We start from the raw sequence: 12,627 nt of genomic DNA, 5'->3' as shown, positions 1-12,627 counted from the left end.
TCACACACGCACATTAAAAAAAAAAAAAAAAAAAGGCGGAAGAAAAGACACTTGCAAAGCGTTGTCCTAAAACTGCTAAGAGCTGGAGGCCCTCATTTTGTCTCCCTGAGGACAGCGGAGGAATGAGTGTGTGTTACCCCTGCTACCTTATCAGTCCTCTCTGTGGCAAGGGAACTCGCTTTAGTTTGCTCCTTTTTTTTGTCCTTCTTTATCCCTTTTCTAATGGACTTCATCGTTGCTCATTCTCTTTTATACCCTTGGGATTTCGGGAATGAATTATGCTCTTTGCAGAGCCTCTTGACCTAGGCTCTTAGCAGGGCAGGGGAGGTTTCATCATTTGGAAGTTACCTGTGTTGGGCTCCCAGATGCTGTGTTCACCAGCACTGTGTAACCAGATGCACTTTATATCAAATAAGAGTCCTGGAAGTAGAAGGAGAACACTGGGGGAGGGGTGGCACTTTTTTTTTTTTTTAACAGCTTTGATTTTCCTTCAAAACATTATTTGACAGATGATGCCAGCTGCAAACAATAAATTCAGTGTGTCCAGCAGTAGAAATTGGCTGAATTAAGGTTGTATTTTTGTTGAATGGGTTTACTTTTCCATGGGCTAGGGTGAATAGCAGCTCAGGGGAAGGGGCTGAGCTTCATGGCTTTTACCCACGTGGGCTGTGGTGTGCAAAGGAGTCGATGCCTCGCATGAACCCATGGCAGCCTGCAATGGGAAAGGTTTCTGAGTGTTTTAGAAGTACACTTCAGTGAAGCATGTTCCGGCTCAGTGAGGAAAAGATAACCTTGTATCTCAAAGATGTCCTTTGTATGGGGTACTCTTACTTTTGGGGTATATTAAGTGCTGAAAGAAAATTGTAACATCTTACTGGTAAGAGCGGTCATTTGGCAGTGGTGTGAAATGCTGAACCTTAAGAGTTTCCCTATGAATACAGCATAGTTCCTGGAGCAGCAGAGCAGCTTGTTGGCAGATGCTGTATTTTTATACATGCCTTGGTAAGAATGCCCACCTTCAGTTAACAGGAATATCTGAAAATAACAATCCCCTTCTTTTTATTATCAAGGAACCTCGAGCCAGTAACGCAGCTGTATGTCAGCGTGGATGCCAGCACCAAAGAGAGCCTGAAAAGAATTGATCGACCCCTCTTCAAGGATTTCTGGCAGAGGTTTCTAGACAGTTTAAAGGCCTTGTCTGAAAAGGTACCCATATGAGAATATTTTTTCCTTCCTTCTGCATGTTACCTACTTGGGACAAAAGTGGAGGATGGAGGGTCTTAAGATACATCCAGAATCCACTCTGAGGTCTGTTAGCAGCATGTTTTGCACATAAGTTGTATAACATGTAAAACTCCAGCATGGTTGATCAGTTTTCTATGTGAGAAGAAATTCCATAACTAGGAGAGGAGAATGTGTCAAATGGGACAGTAAACTTTGTAAGTTTAAGATAATGAATATAAGATGTGAAGATAAGAGATGAGTTTATAAGATAATAGATTTCATAATGGAACATGGATACTGATGGCTGCTCAAAAGATTAGAAATTCAGGGAAGCCTAGGAAGAATTGTAAATCCATGCAGTACTCAGCACTGATTCGCAAAGGCTCCCTTGAAATTGAATTACATAAAGGGCGTAATTTGTGTGCTGGAGATTCCTAGCTCTACTTGCCCTCCTGCTACATAGTTCTAAGCACATCTGCTTACGTCTGGAAGATTTAGTTGAAATAGTGTATTTGAGCATAGTTATAAGGGTGTCCCTTTGCACTGTCAGTATTTTGTGCCTGTGCAAGACAGCTGAATGGTGACCTGAAAACACAGGCTCGCGTCTGCTGCTGTTGTCTCAAAATTCAGTCCACCGTGTTAGTGTTTTTAATAGCGATTAATGAATCACTCTTGGTCACAGCATCACGTGAATTAATAATAAAAGTGCTTCATGAATGCCTTTCCTCACTTGTTTACTGATACTGCACTCTGATGGAAACAAGTACGGCTATTTACTGTTTTGGCAGAAGTTTGTATGTTACCTGCTGAGATGAACAGGCAAGAGACTGTTTCATTTGAATCAAATTTACTGCCTTCTGAGATGACAATGTTGGACCATTTTCTGCCAAATATGCTTACATTAGGAGATCCAGGAGACTCAGTGTAATTGAGTGACACTTTCTTCTGCAAGGGCATGTGGGTAGCTTTATCAAGCTGTTTTTAAGTGCCAGCTGATCTTGTTGAGCAAAATCTCAGGCCGAATACTGAGCTGACTGAAATTGAGTACAAACTTTATCATTAAATACTGTGAGTAGGAGAAGCTGTGGAAATAAGAAGGGGGACTAAAATACTGAAAGCAAAAATACTGGAGAAGTCTTTTGGGAAGCTGATTTTTGCTCTCCTGTCTCTCTTGACCCTGGTAGATAGGGTTCATCCATTGCCGCATGTTGTCAGAAATTTCCTTGCAAAGAACTGAATGTGAAAGTATTGGCAAGTCTGTCCATGCAGCTAAAAATACCCTGGTCAAGGTGAAGAACAAAAAAAAAAAAAGCTCAGCTAGCAGGTGCATTTTCTCCTAAAAACAACTGCACTTTGAAGGGTCCTTGAAACACTGATAACACAAGAGCCAATTAATAGTTTCTCCAATGGGTAATGCACTGTTCTGCCAGCCCCTGCTCAGCTGCACATTGTGTCATCAAACACAGGCAGCAGCAAGGAGTCTCAAGGAAGTTGCTGTTCATAAGTTTTCATTTAATGTTACATGTAGTTGTGGCACCTAAAAAAACATCTTGAGCTGCTTCTGGGTGGAAGCAACTGTTTTCCTTCCAAGTGCACTGCTTGGTGTTCACATGTGATTTTAAGCACCTTTCTTTAGGACTGTGATGAATGAGGAGTGCTGAAAGCTAATGCACCTGCTGATATTCCTGAGAAATACAGCTTCTATTTCAGAGTGGATGGTGATGTGCTGATGCATTGTGTTGGGAAAGTGATGCTAATATATCTGGAAATAAAATACAAGTCCAATATTTTCACACAGCCTGACAAACTATCCAGGTTTATTCAATTTAATTCTCCTGAGACTGAGACAAGCTGGCATTGCAGCTGATATGAGTCACTGCTGATAAGAATCACTGATAGGCTTGATCTGGGTGCATTTTAAAAAATAAACAGAAATGGGCAAAGGGAGTTTGGAAGGAAGAAAAAAACAAAAACAACAAAATGGTTGTACCTTGCTGCGCTTGCTTCTGTGTTTGGCAAGTGCTGCTCCTGCTTGCGTGATGCCCACTGGCAGGTAGAGAGCCTGGCCGTTCTGTGGCTGTGTGCTTGGTGCTGCAGGGATGGGCAGTTAGAGACAGGAGTGAATTTAATAATGCGTTGTTCCCAGTGTGCTTTCACAGCATCATACAGCATGTTAGTGATTAGTTGCTACGGCATTTGCAAGGGAAGTTCAGGAATTCCTGTCTGAATTTAAGAAGAGATTGGACTGTGCACTTAGTCACATGGTCTGAACTTTTGGGTAGACCTGTGCGGTGTCAAGAGTTGGACTTGATGATCCTTAAGGGTCCCTTCCAACTCAGGATATTCTATGATTCTATGAAAAAAAAAAACTTTTGTGATTTCTGCAACAAACAGGAAGGAACCCTGTCCTTGTCCCCTGCTATGTGGTTCAAGTGTTATCCTTTCTAGAGGAATTCTCATTTAGATGATCTTTGTGTTGAGTTTTCTATGCCAAGAAGTGTTTCTTGAGAGAGGAATTTGTTAAACAGCAGGTGGACTCCCAGAAGGCTCCATTTGTTTCTCATCATGTCTTCCATCCTCCAGATCAAATTGAGAGGAAGAAGAAAGATGCTATGTGCAATTTAGAATATGCCCTTTCTGAATGTCACGTTTTGGAAGTCTCATAGACTCATCCTCTGACAGCCTTTAGTTCATCAGAACAACTGAGAGATGACCTGAGTTGATGGACCAGGCATTTGGAAGAAGCGCTAAGAATGTGAATCCTTCTCTGCTAGGGATGAGAAGTCTGTATTCCAGTGGTAGGAATTTCTTCCAGCCATTGCTTTTTCATAATGCAGTATCCAAATGAGAAATGAGGTGCAAATTAATTTCAAATGTCCAGAAGCTCAGGAGGGAAAAAATAGATTTTCCATACCTCATAATTTTCTTATCAAGCTGATGCTTTTTTTTTTTTTTCCAAAAATACCTTTAACCAAATGTGTTGCCTGATGATGAGAACACGGAGCTGACATTGTGAGCTCTGAAACACCAGCAGACCTATGATCCATTTTACTTTTCTGACTTTGTGCTCTGTTTCCCTCAGTGTTACTCCAACAGGTTCTGTGGGTTGAGCAAGACTTGAAAACTGTTATTCTTGCTGGTGATAAATCACCAGATGTTTTCCCAAGCAATAGGGACGTTGACTGAGAAAAATGCGAAACACCCTGTTGCTGGTATGTGAAGTGGCGATGCAGTGACCCAGTATTGCAAAAGTGCTTATTTCTACCCAAGTGCACTGAAAATAACTAAAGAAAAATCGGTGATGGGCAGAGCAGCAGGATGTGCCCTGGTTGTGGTTCAGCATTACGTTGCACCATCTCTGAGCATTTTTCAATTTCTATATCTTTGGGAACACAAGATAACCTTTGAAGCAAGTGCCTGCTACTGCCTGGACACTTGAGGGTTTGAGCAGTAGGGGAATATTCCTTGTTGGTGTTCAGGTGCTCTGAGGAGCACTCTTCCACCCTTGACGTGGTGTCACCTCTTCTGTCTGTGTCTTCTTGACTTAATCATGATAAATCCTGTCCAGTCAGCTCAGAACTTGCTGTGCTGCCAGGCACCAAGTAGGCACTGCTGAACTGCTTTAACTTTAAGGGGACAGGTGCCAATGTTCTCTGAAACAGATTGGAGCCATGCACAAAGCAAACAGGGGAAAAAACCCTTTAGGTTAATAGATGTTATGGCACTGTGGGAACTGATGATGAGGCAGAACCTTATCCTTCCTGTCCTTCCAGGAGAGTCACAAAAAGCAAAAGAAGTGGTTTATTGGTGCTTTCTGGAGTTCAGTGTCTTTATACATCATATACAACTCTTGCTTTAAATCTTGGGTAAAACCTTGCCTTCATTTTTTCCTTCTTCAGAGGAATTAAGATTTCATAGAGAAACAGGGTCATGGCTCTGTGGGTGCGATGTAGCAAAAGTCTCTTTTTTCCTCCCACTAAAAAGGACCAAAAAAAAATTAAAACTCCTAGCTCTGCTTGTCCCAGGTTATCACATATTTGATAGGATGTTGGCTTTCCAAGGACTTCAGTGCCTGTCCCCCTTGCCATAAGCTGATAGAGATGGTTTGTCCAGAGAAAGGCATGAAATATGAAATGTCTCATGTCTTCCAGTTCTGTGCTGGCACATTGCTTACAGGTAGTTCCTTTTACATTTCTCAGTGATGACACCAACTTGCATATTTAAATGTTTTCTGTCTTGCATCTGTTGCTATTTCCTTTTGGTCTTTTCCAATATGATTCTTTCTTCAAAGTTACCCTTGGCTTCTGTGTGATTACAAACATAGTGTAAATACATTGAGTTGCATCTTAAGCATGTTGTAGTGATCATTGTGTAATATATGACAGTAATGATTTCTTTTATGAGAAGAGCACATTTGATTTGCATGGAGATTATTTATGTGGTTACTGGGGGGAGGGACTGGTTTGTAGAGCCTCGTCTGTTTCTGAGCTAAGTGACTTTTTGAGGAGAATTTAAATGTAAAAATTTCTAACAGATGTTAGAATCAGTAATCAATTTTGCTACTATAAATTTAGAAGTATTTGACTCTTCTGCACAGAAAATGCTCTCTACCAGCTGTGTGCTTGTTTTAATAGTTTTGCTAATGAGACTTCTGGTGTAAGCCTTCTGAAATGCAATATGATGTGTTACAAAGGTACAATATTAAGTTATAGTTTCTGAAATACATCATCTCCTTTCAGCTTAGCTTAGAGCAAGCAGCAATCCAAATGAGGCTTCAGCAAGATTCTTGGCATCAGAGGGAGTGAAATCTTATTTCTGCTGTCTGTTCCAGTATCTCTCGGTTCGCTTGCAGGCAAGAAAAGGGGAAAAATGTTCATAAACACACTTCATAATCAAAAATGATCCAATATTCCGAGGCGCTGGTTGTTGCTGTGCCTTAAGAAGACAGGATAGCGAGCCTGGCTGAGAAGCAAGGTGTCTCTGGCCTACTGGGGGAGCTGTCCCAGTCCTTCCCCAGCGCTTTGCCCCCTCTCCGCACCAGTCCCCTCCTTGCTCACCATGCGGGGCTGTGGGCAGCCGGGCTTCAGGGCTGCTGGTGGAGCCAAAGGGGGGCTGCAGCCACCTCCTGCCTGCAGGAGACACCTCCCCAGGAGAAGTGGGAAGGGAGAGGTGGGCTTTGACCTCTGAAGTGTAAATGGAAGAAACGAGGGCTCTCCTCTTCCAAGTTCACCCTTCTGTTTCCCTCTTGGCCAGCACACACCGTTTGGCTCACCTATTTCTGCTGCTAACGCTTTCATTGGAAGCATTTACTATCCCTACCTTCAATTAAATGTGGTCTGTCTCTTGCCTTGAGCCTCTTCCTAGACACTGTAAGAGACTGGATTTGTAGAGAATGCGGTTCAATGACCACTAGGGAATGGCTGCTCTGTTCCGCAGGGCTCAGCTTTGGGAGCCAGAACTGCCGGCTGCCCAGCGGGCCCCATGGTCTCGAAGAGGACATTTTGCTCTTTCGTTCCCTGGTTGTGGAACAGAGCAATGGTCTTCATCCAAGGGCACCCTGTGAGGAAGAGAGCACGTTGTGTTTTTGTGGAATCTTAAGAAGGAGAAAGCGAATCTAAAATTCTGCTTGTGGCAACTAAGCAAAAGAAATTTATATCTGCAGTTTATTTGAAAGCATGTTTTTATTTAAACCTATAAAGTTAAAGCTACTGGGCCAAATGCCATGGACTGGGATTGTTCAGAGCACTGGATAATATTCCATTCTGCTAAATGCATTAGCTGTTGAATTTTTCTTCTCGCTGACCGAGTATCAGTGGCTCTAGCATGATGATTCAGATAAGAAGTGTTTATTTGGTTCATCGAATCTATTCATTTGACATTTCAGGGAAGATGAGTTGACAAAGCATCTTGCAAGACTGATCTATTTTCTCATCTCAGAGTGTAAAATTGATGGAAATAAAAAAAAAAATGGATTTTGTAGGAATGTGGTAGCTGGTGTGCTGGTGCTCCTCAGAATGAGAGGGAACATAGCCACGGACCCCATGCCAGGTGGAAAAAAATAGGGGGTGGATTGCTCTAGAGAGCATTAGATTGCTCTAGAAACCCTCTCACAAGCTGTGGTGGATGCAGTGCTGCAGCTGTGTTCAGGTGACCAAGGCTTGCAGAAGTACTGGAGTGACAGACGGAGTTCCTTTCCCAGGGCAGTTGGGGGCCATGCGTCCCCTGGTGAAGCAGCATCTGGGAAGGCTCCTCCTGCACCTTGGGGTGAAACCAGAGTGCCCGGCTCAGCCTGCAGTGACGGTGGTCTGACCGAACGTAGCAGGGCTGGCGCTGAAACAGAGGAGGAGCACTTAGCCTCTTCCTTCAGCTCACTTTTAGAGCAGGATCCTGTGGCAGGTAGGTGGTAGCGGAGCTATCATAAATGATGTCTGTGATCGGGGAGGTGGTCTGTGACCTCCTGAACCATGTGCCCCATCCCTTGTTTCCACCGGTGCTGAAAAACCCATCTGGAGCCTTGTTGACTTGGAAGTCGTTTGCTCAAGAGCCAAGTTCTGCACTTTCTCCTTGGACAAAAGTGCTGTTAGATTTGCCAATATAAGAAGTGCAGAAATCATACCAGGTGCGTTCAGAATCTCCTCTGAAGCTGCTGAATTGCTGTTGTGTCTTTTAGATAAATTTGGGGAATTTATTGTCTTGTACATACTTAAATACAGAAAGCTGGTAATTAGTAAAAGGTCAAAGAAAATTGGTAAATCAAAGGTGATTTATTTCTCATTTCTCATGCAGCTAAGGCCTTTGAGATGAGTGAACTTAGTTGAAACAGTTTTGAGAGAAGCCATTTCGAAGTGCAATAGGTGCAGTTGCTGTACTGAACAGTGTTTTTTTGGGGAGCGGCTGGGGGAGGGTCTCCCTTTCTTATTACCCAGAAGAGCACTTGGATCCTTATAAATCTTTGCTGGAGGATCTGGTATTAGATGCACTGTAAATCATCTCTAACTGTTAGTTATAAAAACAGAGTAACATAGAGAATGTAAGTGGTGATGAGCCCTGGAATTGAAGAGCTGATGATCCCAAGTGTTAATGCAGCTGTTCGCAGACCTGTAAAAATGTGCATCTGCTTCACTGCGTTTGGCTCATTCTGGCTTTGTGTGTTGAAATTGTTCCTCTGTCCTGAGGAGCCGTAGTTCCCTGGAGGGCTCTTCTGAAGAGTCCAGCTTTCCGTGAAAATGCAAAGATCTGAAGGCATTTCATAAAGACTAGGTCTCAGTTTTAGAAAGCTTTAATTTGATATGGACGCCCCACCCCTGGAAATGTTCAAGGCCAGGCTGGATGGGGCTTTGGGAACCTGATCCAGTAGAAGGTGTCCCTGCCAATGGCAGGGGTTGGAACTAGATGGTCTGTAAGGTCCCTTCCAACCCAAACCACTCCATGGTTTGATGTTGGAGCTTCAGGTAATGTTAAACCATGTATCCCTGAGGGCAGGTGCCTCCAGTGGGGGGTGGAAGTTACATTCAGAGACACTGACTTTAACCTTTTTTTTGTGATTTTTAAAAAACAACATCATTATTAAATATGTATCTCAGACTAACAGATACCTTTGAAGCATGCACAGTTTGGGTAAGCTGTTTTTCTGTTCTCGGTGGTAAAGAATACATAGCATGGCATCTTCATCCAGAGTTTGCTGGGATGTGTTCCTACCAAAGGCTCTAGCTGTGCCAGGTAGTCACTTCAAGGAGAAAGTTGTCATTTTTGTTTAAGCTCCCAGGGAGGTGGACACATTGCGGTTGTGAAAGGTGGGTAAAGTAACAGTTGAATGTGTGGCTTGGTGAAACGAGGTGAGGAGATGGTGCTAATCAGTGGCAATGCACAGTGCCTCGTGCCTGAGGCTTGCATTAAGGCAGGTTTGTGAAGCCAGGTGTTCCCCCTCTGCCCTGCAGGAATGGGACATGTATTTGGCCCCTGATTTTCTGTTGCTTTGGGTTGCTCCTATAATTTAAGTTGTTTGTTCTTTCCTTTTCCACCCAGCTCCTGTCAACTGAGCAAATCCCTGATTCTTTTCTAACTACTATATTTTCATGCACTGCTTGTGGTTGTACCTGCAGAGTGAACTTGGAGATCTGATGTAGCAGTACTGCACTTTAGTGAGCTGGGGACAGCAGGATGCTGCATGGCAGTGAATGAGAGCTCTCCTGTTCTTCATGATGCTCCAGGGTCATCCCACTCAGTAGCTTTCAGAGACACCCAGTTGCTCTGTGCCCATGTCTCCACACTTGAGAGCACATCAAGCAGTGGGGCTGAGAAGAGACGAACCTGGTGCTTGCCCACAACTGTCTTCCTGAGATGGTGCATGTGAGGATGTTTGCCCAGCAGCTATAAGCAGCCTGAATCAGGGGCGCAGTCTGAGGGTCATCGCATCCTGGGACATGTGAGAGCTTGCAGTGGTTTTGTCATGCCAGGACAGGAGAGGTGGCATCCTGCAGTGGATGGCAGGATGTATCTATGCAGCTGCAAAAGGACTGGAGTGCCGCACAGAAAAGCAGCGGCAGCTTCTTTGCAAGCAGAAGTGCTGCTCGCTGCCAGCCTGCAGCCTGCCAGCCTCTGCTGTGTGCACCATGGTGCTGATTTACTGGGGGCTACAAGACCCGGGCAGCTGGGGGGTCAGCTTGCTTGGTGGGTGGGAATAGATAGGGCAGGGACTGAAGAGTTCAAGTACCGCTGTGCTCTGCAGTGGTGATATTCTACAAGCAGTGTATCTGTAGGGATTAATCCTATAAATCAGTGGGAACTGAGAGGAGTCCAGCTCCTCGAGGCTAAAGCTCAGAGGCTAACTGTTCAAAGCTGAGAGCCAGATACAAAGCCTGCGGGAGCTGATAAAAGGCTCCCAGCACTGCACCTGAGTGCTCAGGTAAGTGCTAGTGAGATGTGCTGGGACGGGGGGCACTGGCAGCCCCTGTTCTGCAGCAGCATTGATCTCCACACGTGCATTGCAGAGCATCATGCAGGTGCAGTGAGGGGCTGCTTTCACAAACCTGCCCATGCAGAATGACGTTCCTTGGGTGCTCAGGTGGGGCATGTCCTCTGGACGTGTCACCTCCTGGCACATCTCACTCTGTCCCAGCGCCAATTGGGAGTGCTCTCGGTCTCCAGCTCCTGCTGGAGCGTGACTACCCAATAGGATGGGCAGCTAAAATGTTTAAAGCCTGTTTGCTTTTGCATGGGTTTTGTTACTTCAGAAGGTAAACTCCTGAGATAGGGCTTTACAGGAACAGTAGTCTTGCAAGGACTGCTTCCCCAGTAAGAAATTTTATTTCAGACTCCGCTTATATTGTTCTATGTTAAATGAAATGGGCAGGATTTTCAGCAAATTATGGTAGAGCTTTCATTTCTATTTTTAGATGATTTGGACAAAACCCAGAAGAAAAATATTACTCTTTGCTTCGCAAACTGCGAGAGTGATTTTTAATGAGGTAATTATGTTTTTACGGCAGATTAATCTCTGCTTTCATCACTTTACTCTCAAAGTTGCATGGCTGGTTTGTTGTTTTCTGAGATAGCAAATGTCAGTTTATTGTCTGAAGCACAATAGCCCTTCTCCAGCCTTGGCCAAGCCTGTGCTCGCTGTGCCAGCGTGCCATGCTGTCATTCAAGCGGGCATCGCATCTGCATCGCTGCCTGAGTTATACCTGTGGCAGAGCTGATCTTTTGTCAGATCCTGAATTCTCTTTCTGCCTCGCAGACAAGATGTCTCAGTTTTTCCATTATCCTGCAGTTGCTGACTTAAAGCATTGTTATTACAGTGTTAGTTAAAATGCAGTTTATTCTTCTTTCCTGTATCCCCTGTTGTCTCAAAAACACTGATTTTGAGAAATATTCTGTTAGAGCCCTGCAAAATTTCAGTGGGATGTTGTTTTCCTGGCAGAGATTTCCAACTACAGAGGTCCGTAATGAAGCATCCAAGTCTTTGCCTGCATGTATAAATAACTGCTGGGATGGCTTTTAAAAATACTGAGCACCTGGCAGCTGACATGGGGGAGATTGGGTTCTTCCATTGGATCTGAAGAGATACTGGTGAATGCTCAGTTTTTTTCTTTGTCCAAAAGCATTTGGCTAAAGTTGGACTCTTTTTAAACTGCTCTTACCCCTCACTTTCTTTGTGCAGATCAGTGCCATTCAAGTTTTTTCTTTAAGTTCCCCTGTCTGTGTGTTATGGTATTTTGCACGTTGCTGTGCCAGGCAGACTTTCCTCCTTGCCTGTAGTTGCTTTTAGTGTTCTCCTCTTGACTCCCTTACGCTGCCGGGGTTACAGCTGTGCGTTGAAGGGAGACCTTTGGAGAGGTGCCCTCCAGGGCTGCTGCACAAGGAGCAGCAGCAGCCTGCCCTGCCCGTGCCTGGGGCCAGGCAGCCAAGTCTGTGACGTTGGGTCCAGGCGCCCGAGGGAAGTGGCAGCGTGGAGCTGTAGCCAGGACCTGCACCCTCATTTGGGGACATAAAATGAAAGGAGGCTGTGGGGTGTCCTGGGGGTCATTTCAGCCTTTCCCCATCTCAGACTGGGTCCAAGTGCCTCTCTTCCCAATGTGTGAGCAGACCAAGCACCTACCCCATCCGCTAAGTGAGCGCGGAGGTGCCAGCTCGAGTTGAACAGAGCACTTCTAAGGTCAGCCCGGAGCAGGTCAGTGGTTCTTGGGTTCCTCACCTCTTTGGTGCAGAGGGGCAGGAAGTGAGGGGCTGAGCAAGTCAGATTCTGGCCAGGCTCCGGTGCTTGTCTGCGCTTCGTGCTGTGCGAGGAGCAGCAGCCGGCGCTGGGCCTGGCTCCTGTCCCCCCCCTGCTGTGGCAGCAGCTGCTGCCGCGACCCACGGGGCTGCCGCCGTGTTAATTGGAAGCTGCCTGTGCAGAAAGGTCCCGATCTCGCCTATATTTGGGAGCTCTCCCAGCAGCGTCCCCTGTCAAGCTTCTGGCTGAAGTCCTTTCAAAGTCAGCGGGACCTGGGCACAAACTTGGAGCATCGCTGAGCATTTCATCCCAGGGAAGGGCTGTGATGGGCTCTTTCGGTACTGCCTGCGTGTGTTTGCAGCTCAGGCTTCAGCCTGGCTTTGGTTACAACGATTTTGTGGAGAGCTTGGTGTGAGCCCTACCCAGGCTTCTGCTAATGCTTTTTTTGTCTGTTCAGTGTTAAACGTACTCTTTCCCTGAGGAAATGAAATATTGCAGGCTGTGTGGTCTGTTTAACAGCAAGCTTGAAGTGTTTTTTTGCTGATGATTTGATATAGTCTGTTCTGATGCTGTTTTATTTTAAATTGTATCGCATTGGATTTTTTTTCTTTCTCTGGGTATGAATTTTACATGGTAATTCCTTCAAGTTGCTCTAGATATAACAAAAAGCAGTAATTAATCAGGAGAATATT

The 12,627-nt window shown here is 45.0% G+C and overlaps 1 protein-coding gene across 5 annotated transcripts in view; it reads left to right on the top strand.

Moving 5' to 3' along the window:
• TYW1B (tRNA-yW synthesizing protein 1 homolog B) overlaps positions 1 to 12,627 on the top strand; it is a 109,135-nt gene that overhangs the window by 58,083 nt on the left and 38,425 nt on the right. For all 5 annotated transcript variants that reach the window (XM_072026179.1, XM_027445999.3, XM_072026182.1 and 2 more), the window contains one exon: positions 1,071 to 1,206. In XM_072026179.1, coding sequence (XP_071882280.1) covers positions 1,071 to 1,206 — 136 coding nt within the window. The remainder of the gene's footprint in view (positions 1 to 1,070; positions 1,207 to 12,627) is intronic.

The sequence above is a fragment of the Anas platyrhynchos genome, chromosome 20, assembly GCF_047663525.1.
Source record: "Anas platyrhynchos isolate ZD024472 breed Pekin duck chromosome 20, IASCAAS_PekinDuck_T2T, whole genome shotgun sequence".
Classification (NCBI taxonomy): Eukaryota; Metazoa; Chordata; class Aves; order Anseriformes; family Anatidae; genus Anas; species Anas platyrhynchos.
Note: the sequence above shows the minus strand (reverse complement) of the source record. Positions and strands in the feature narration are given on the sequence as shown.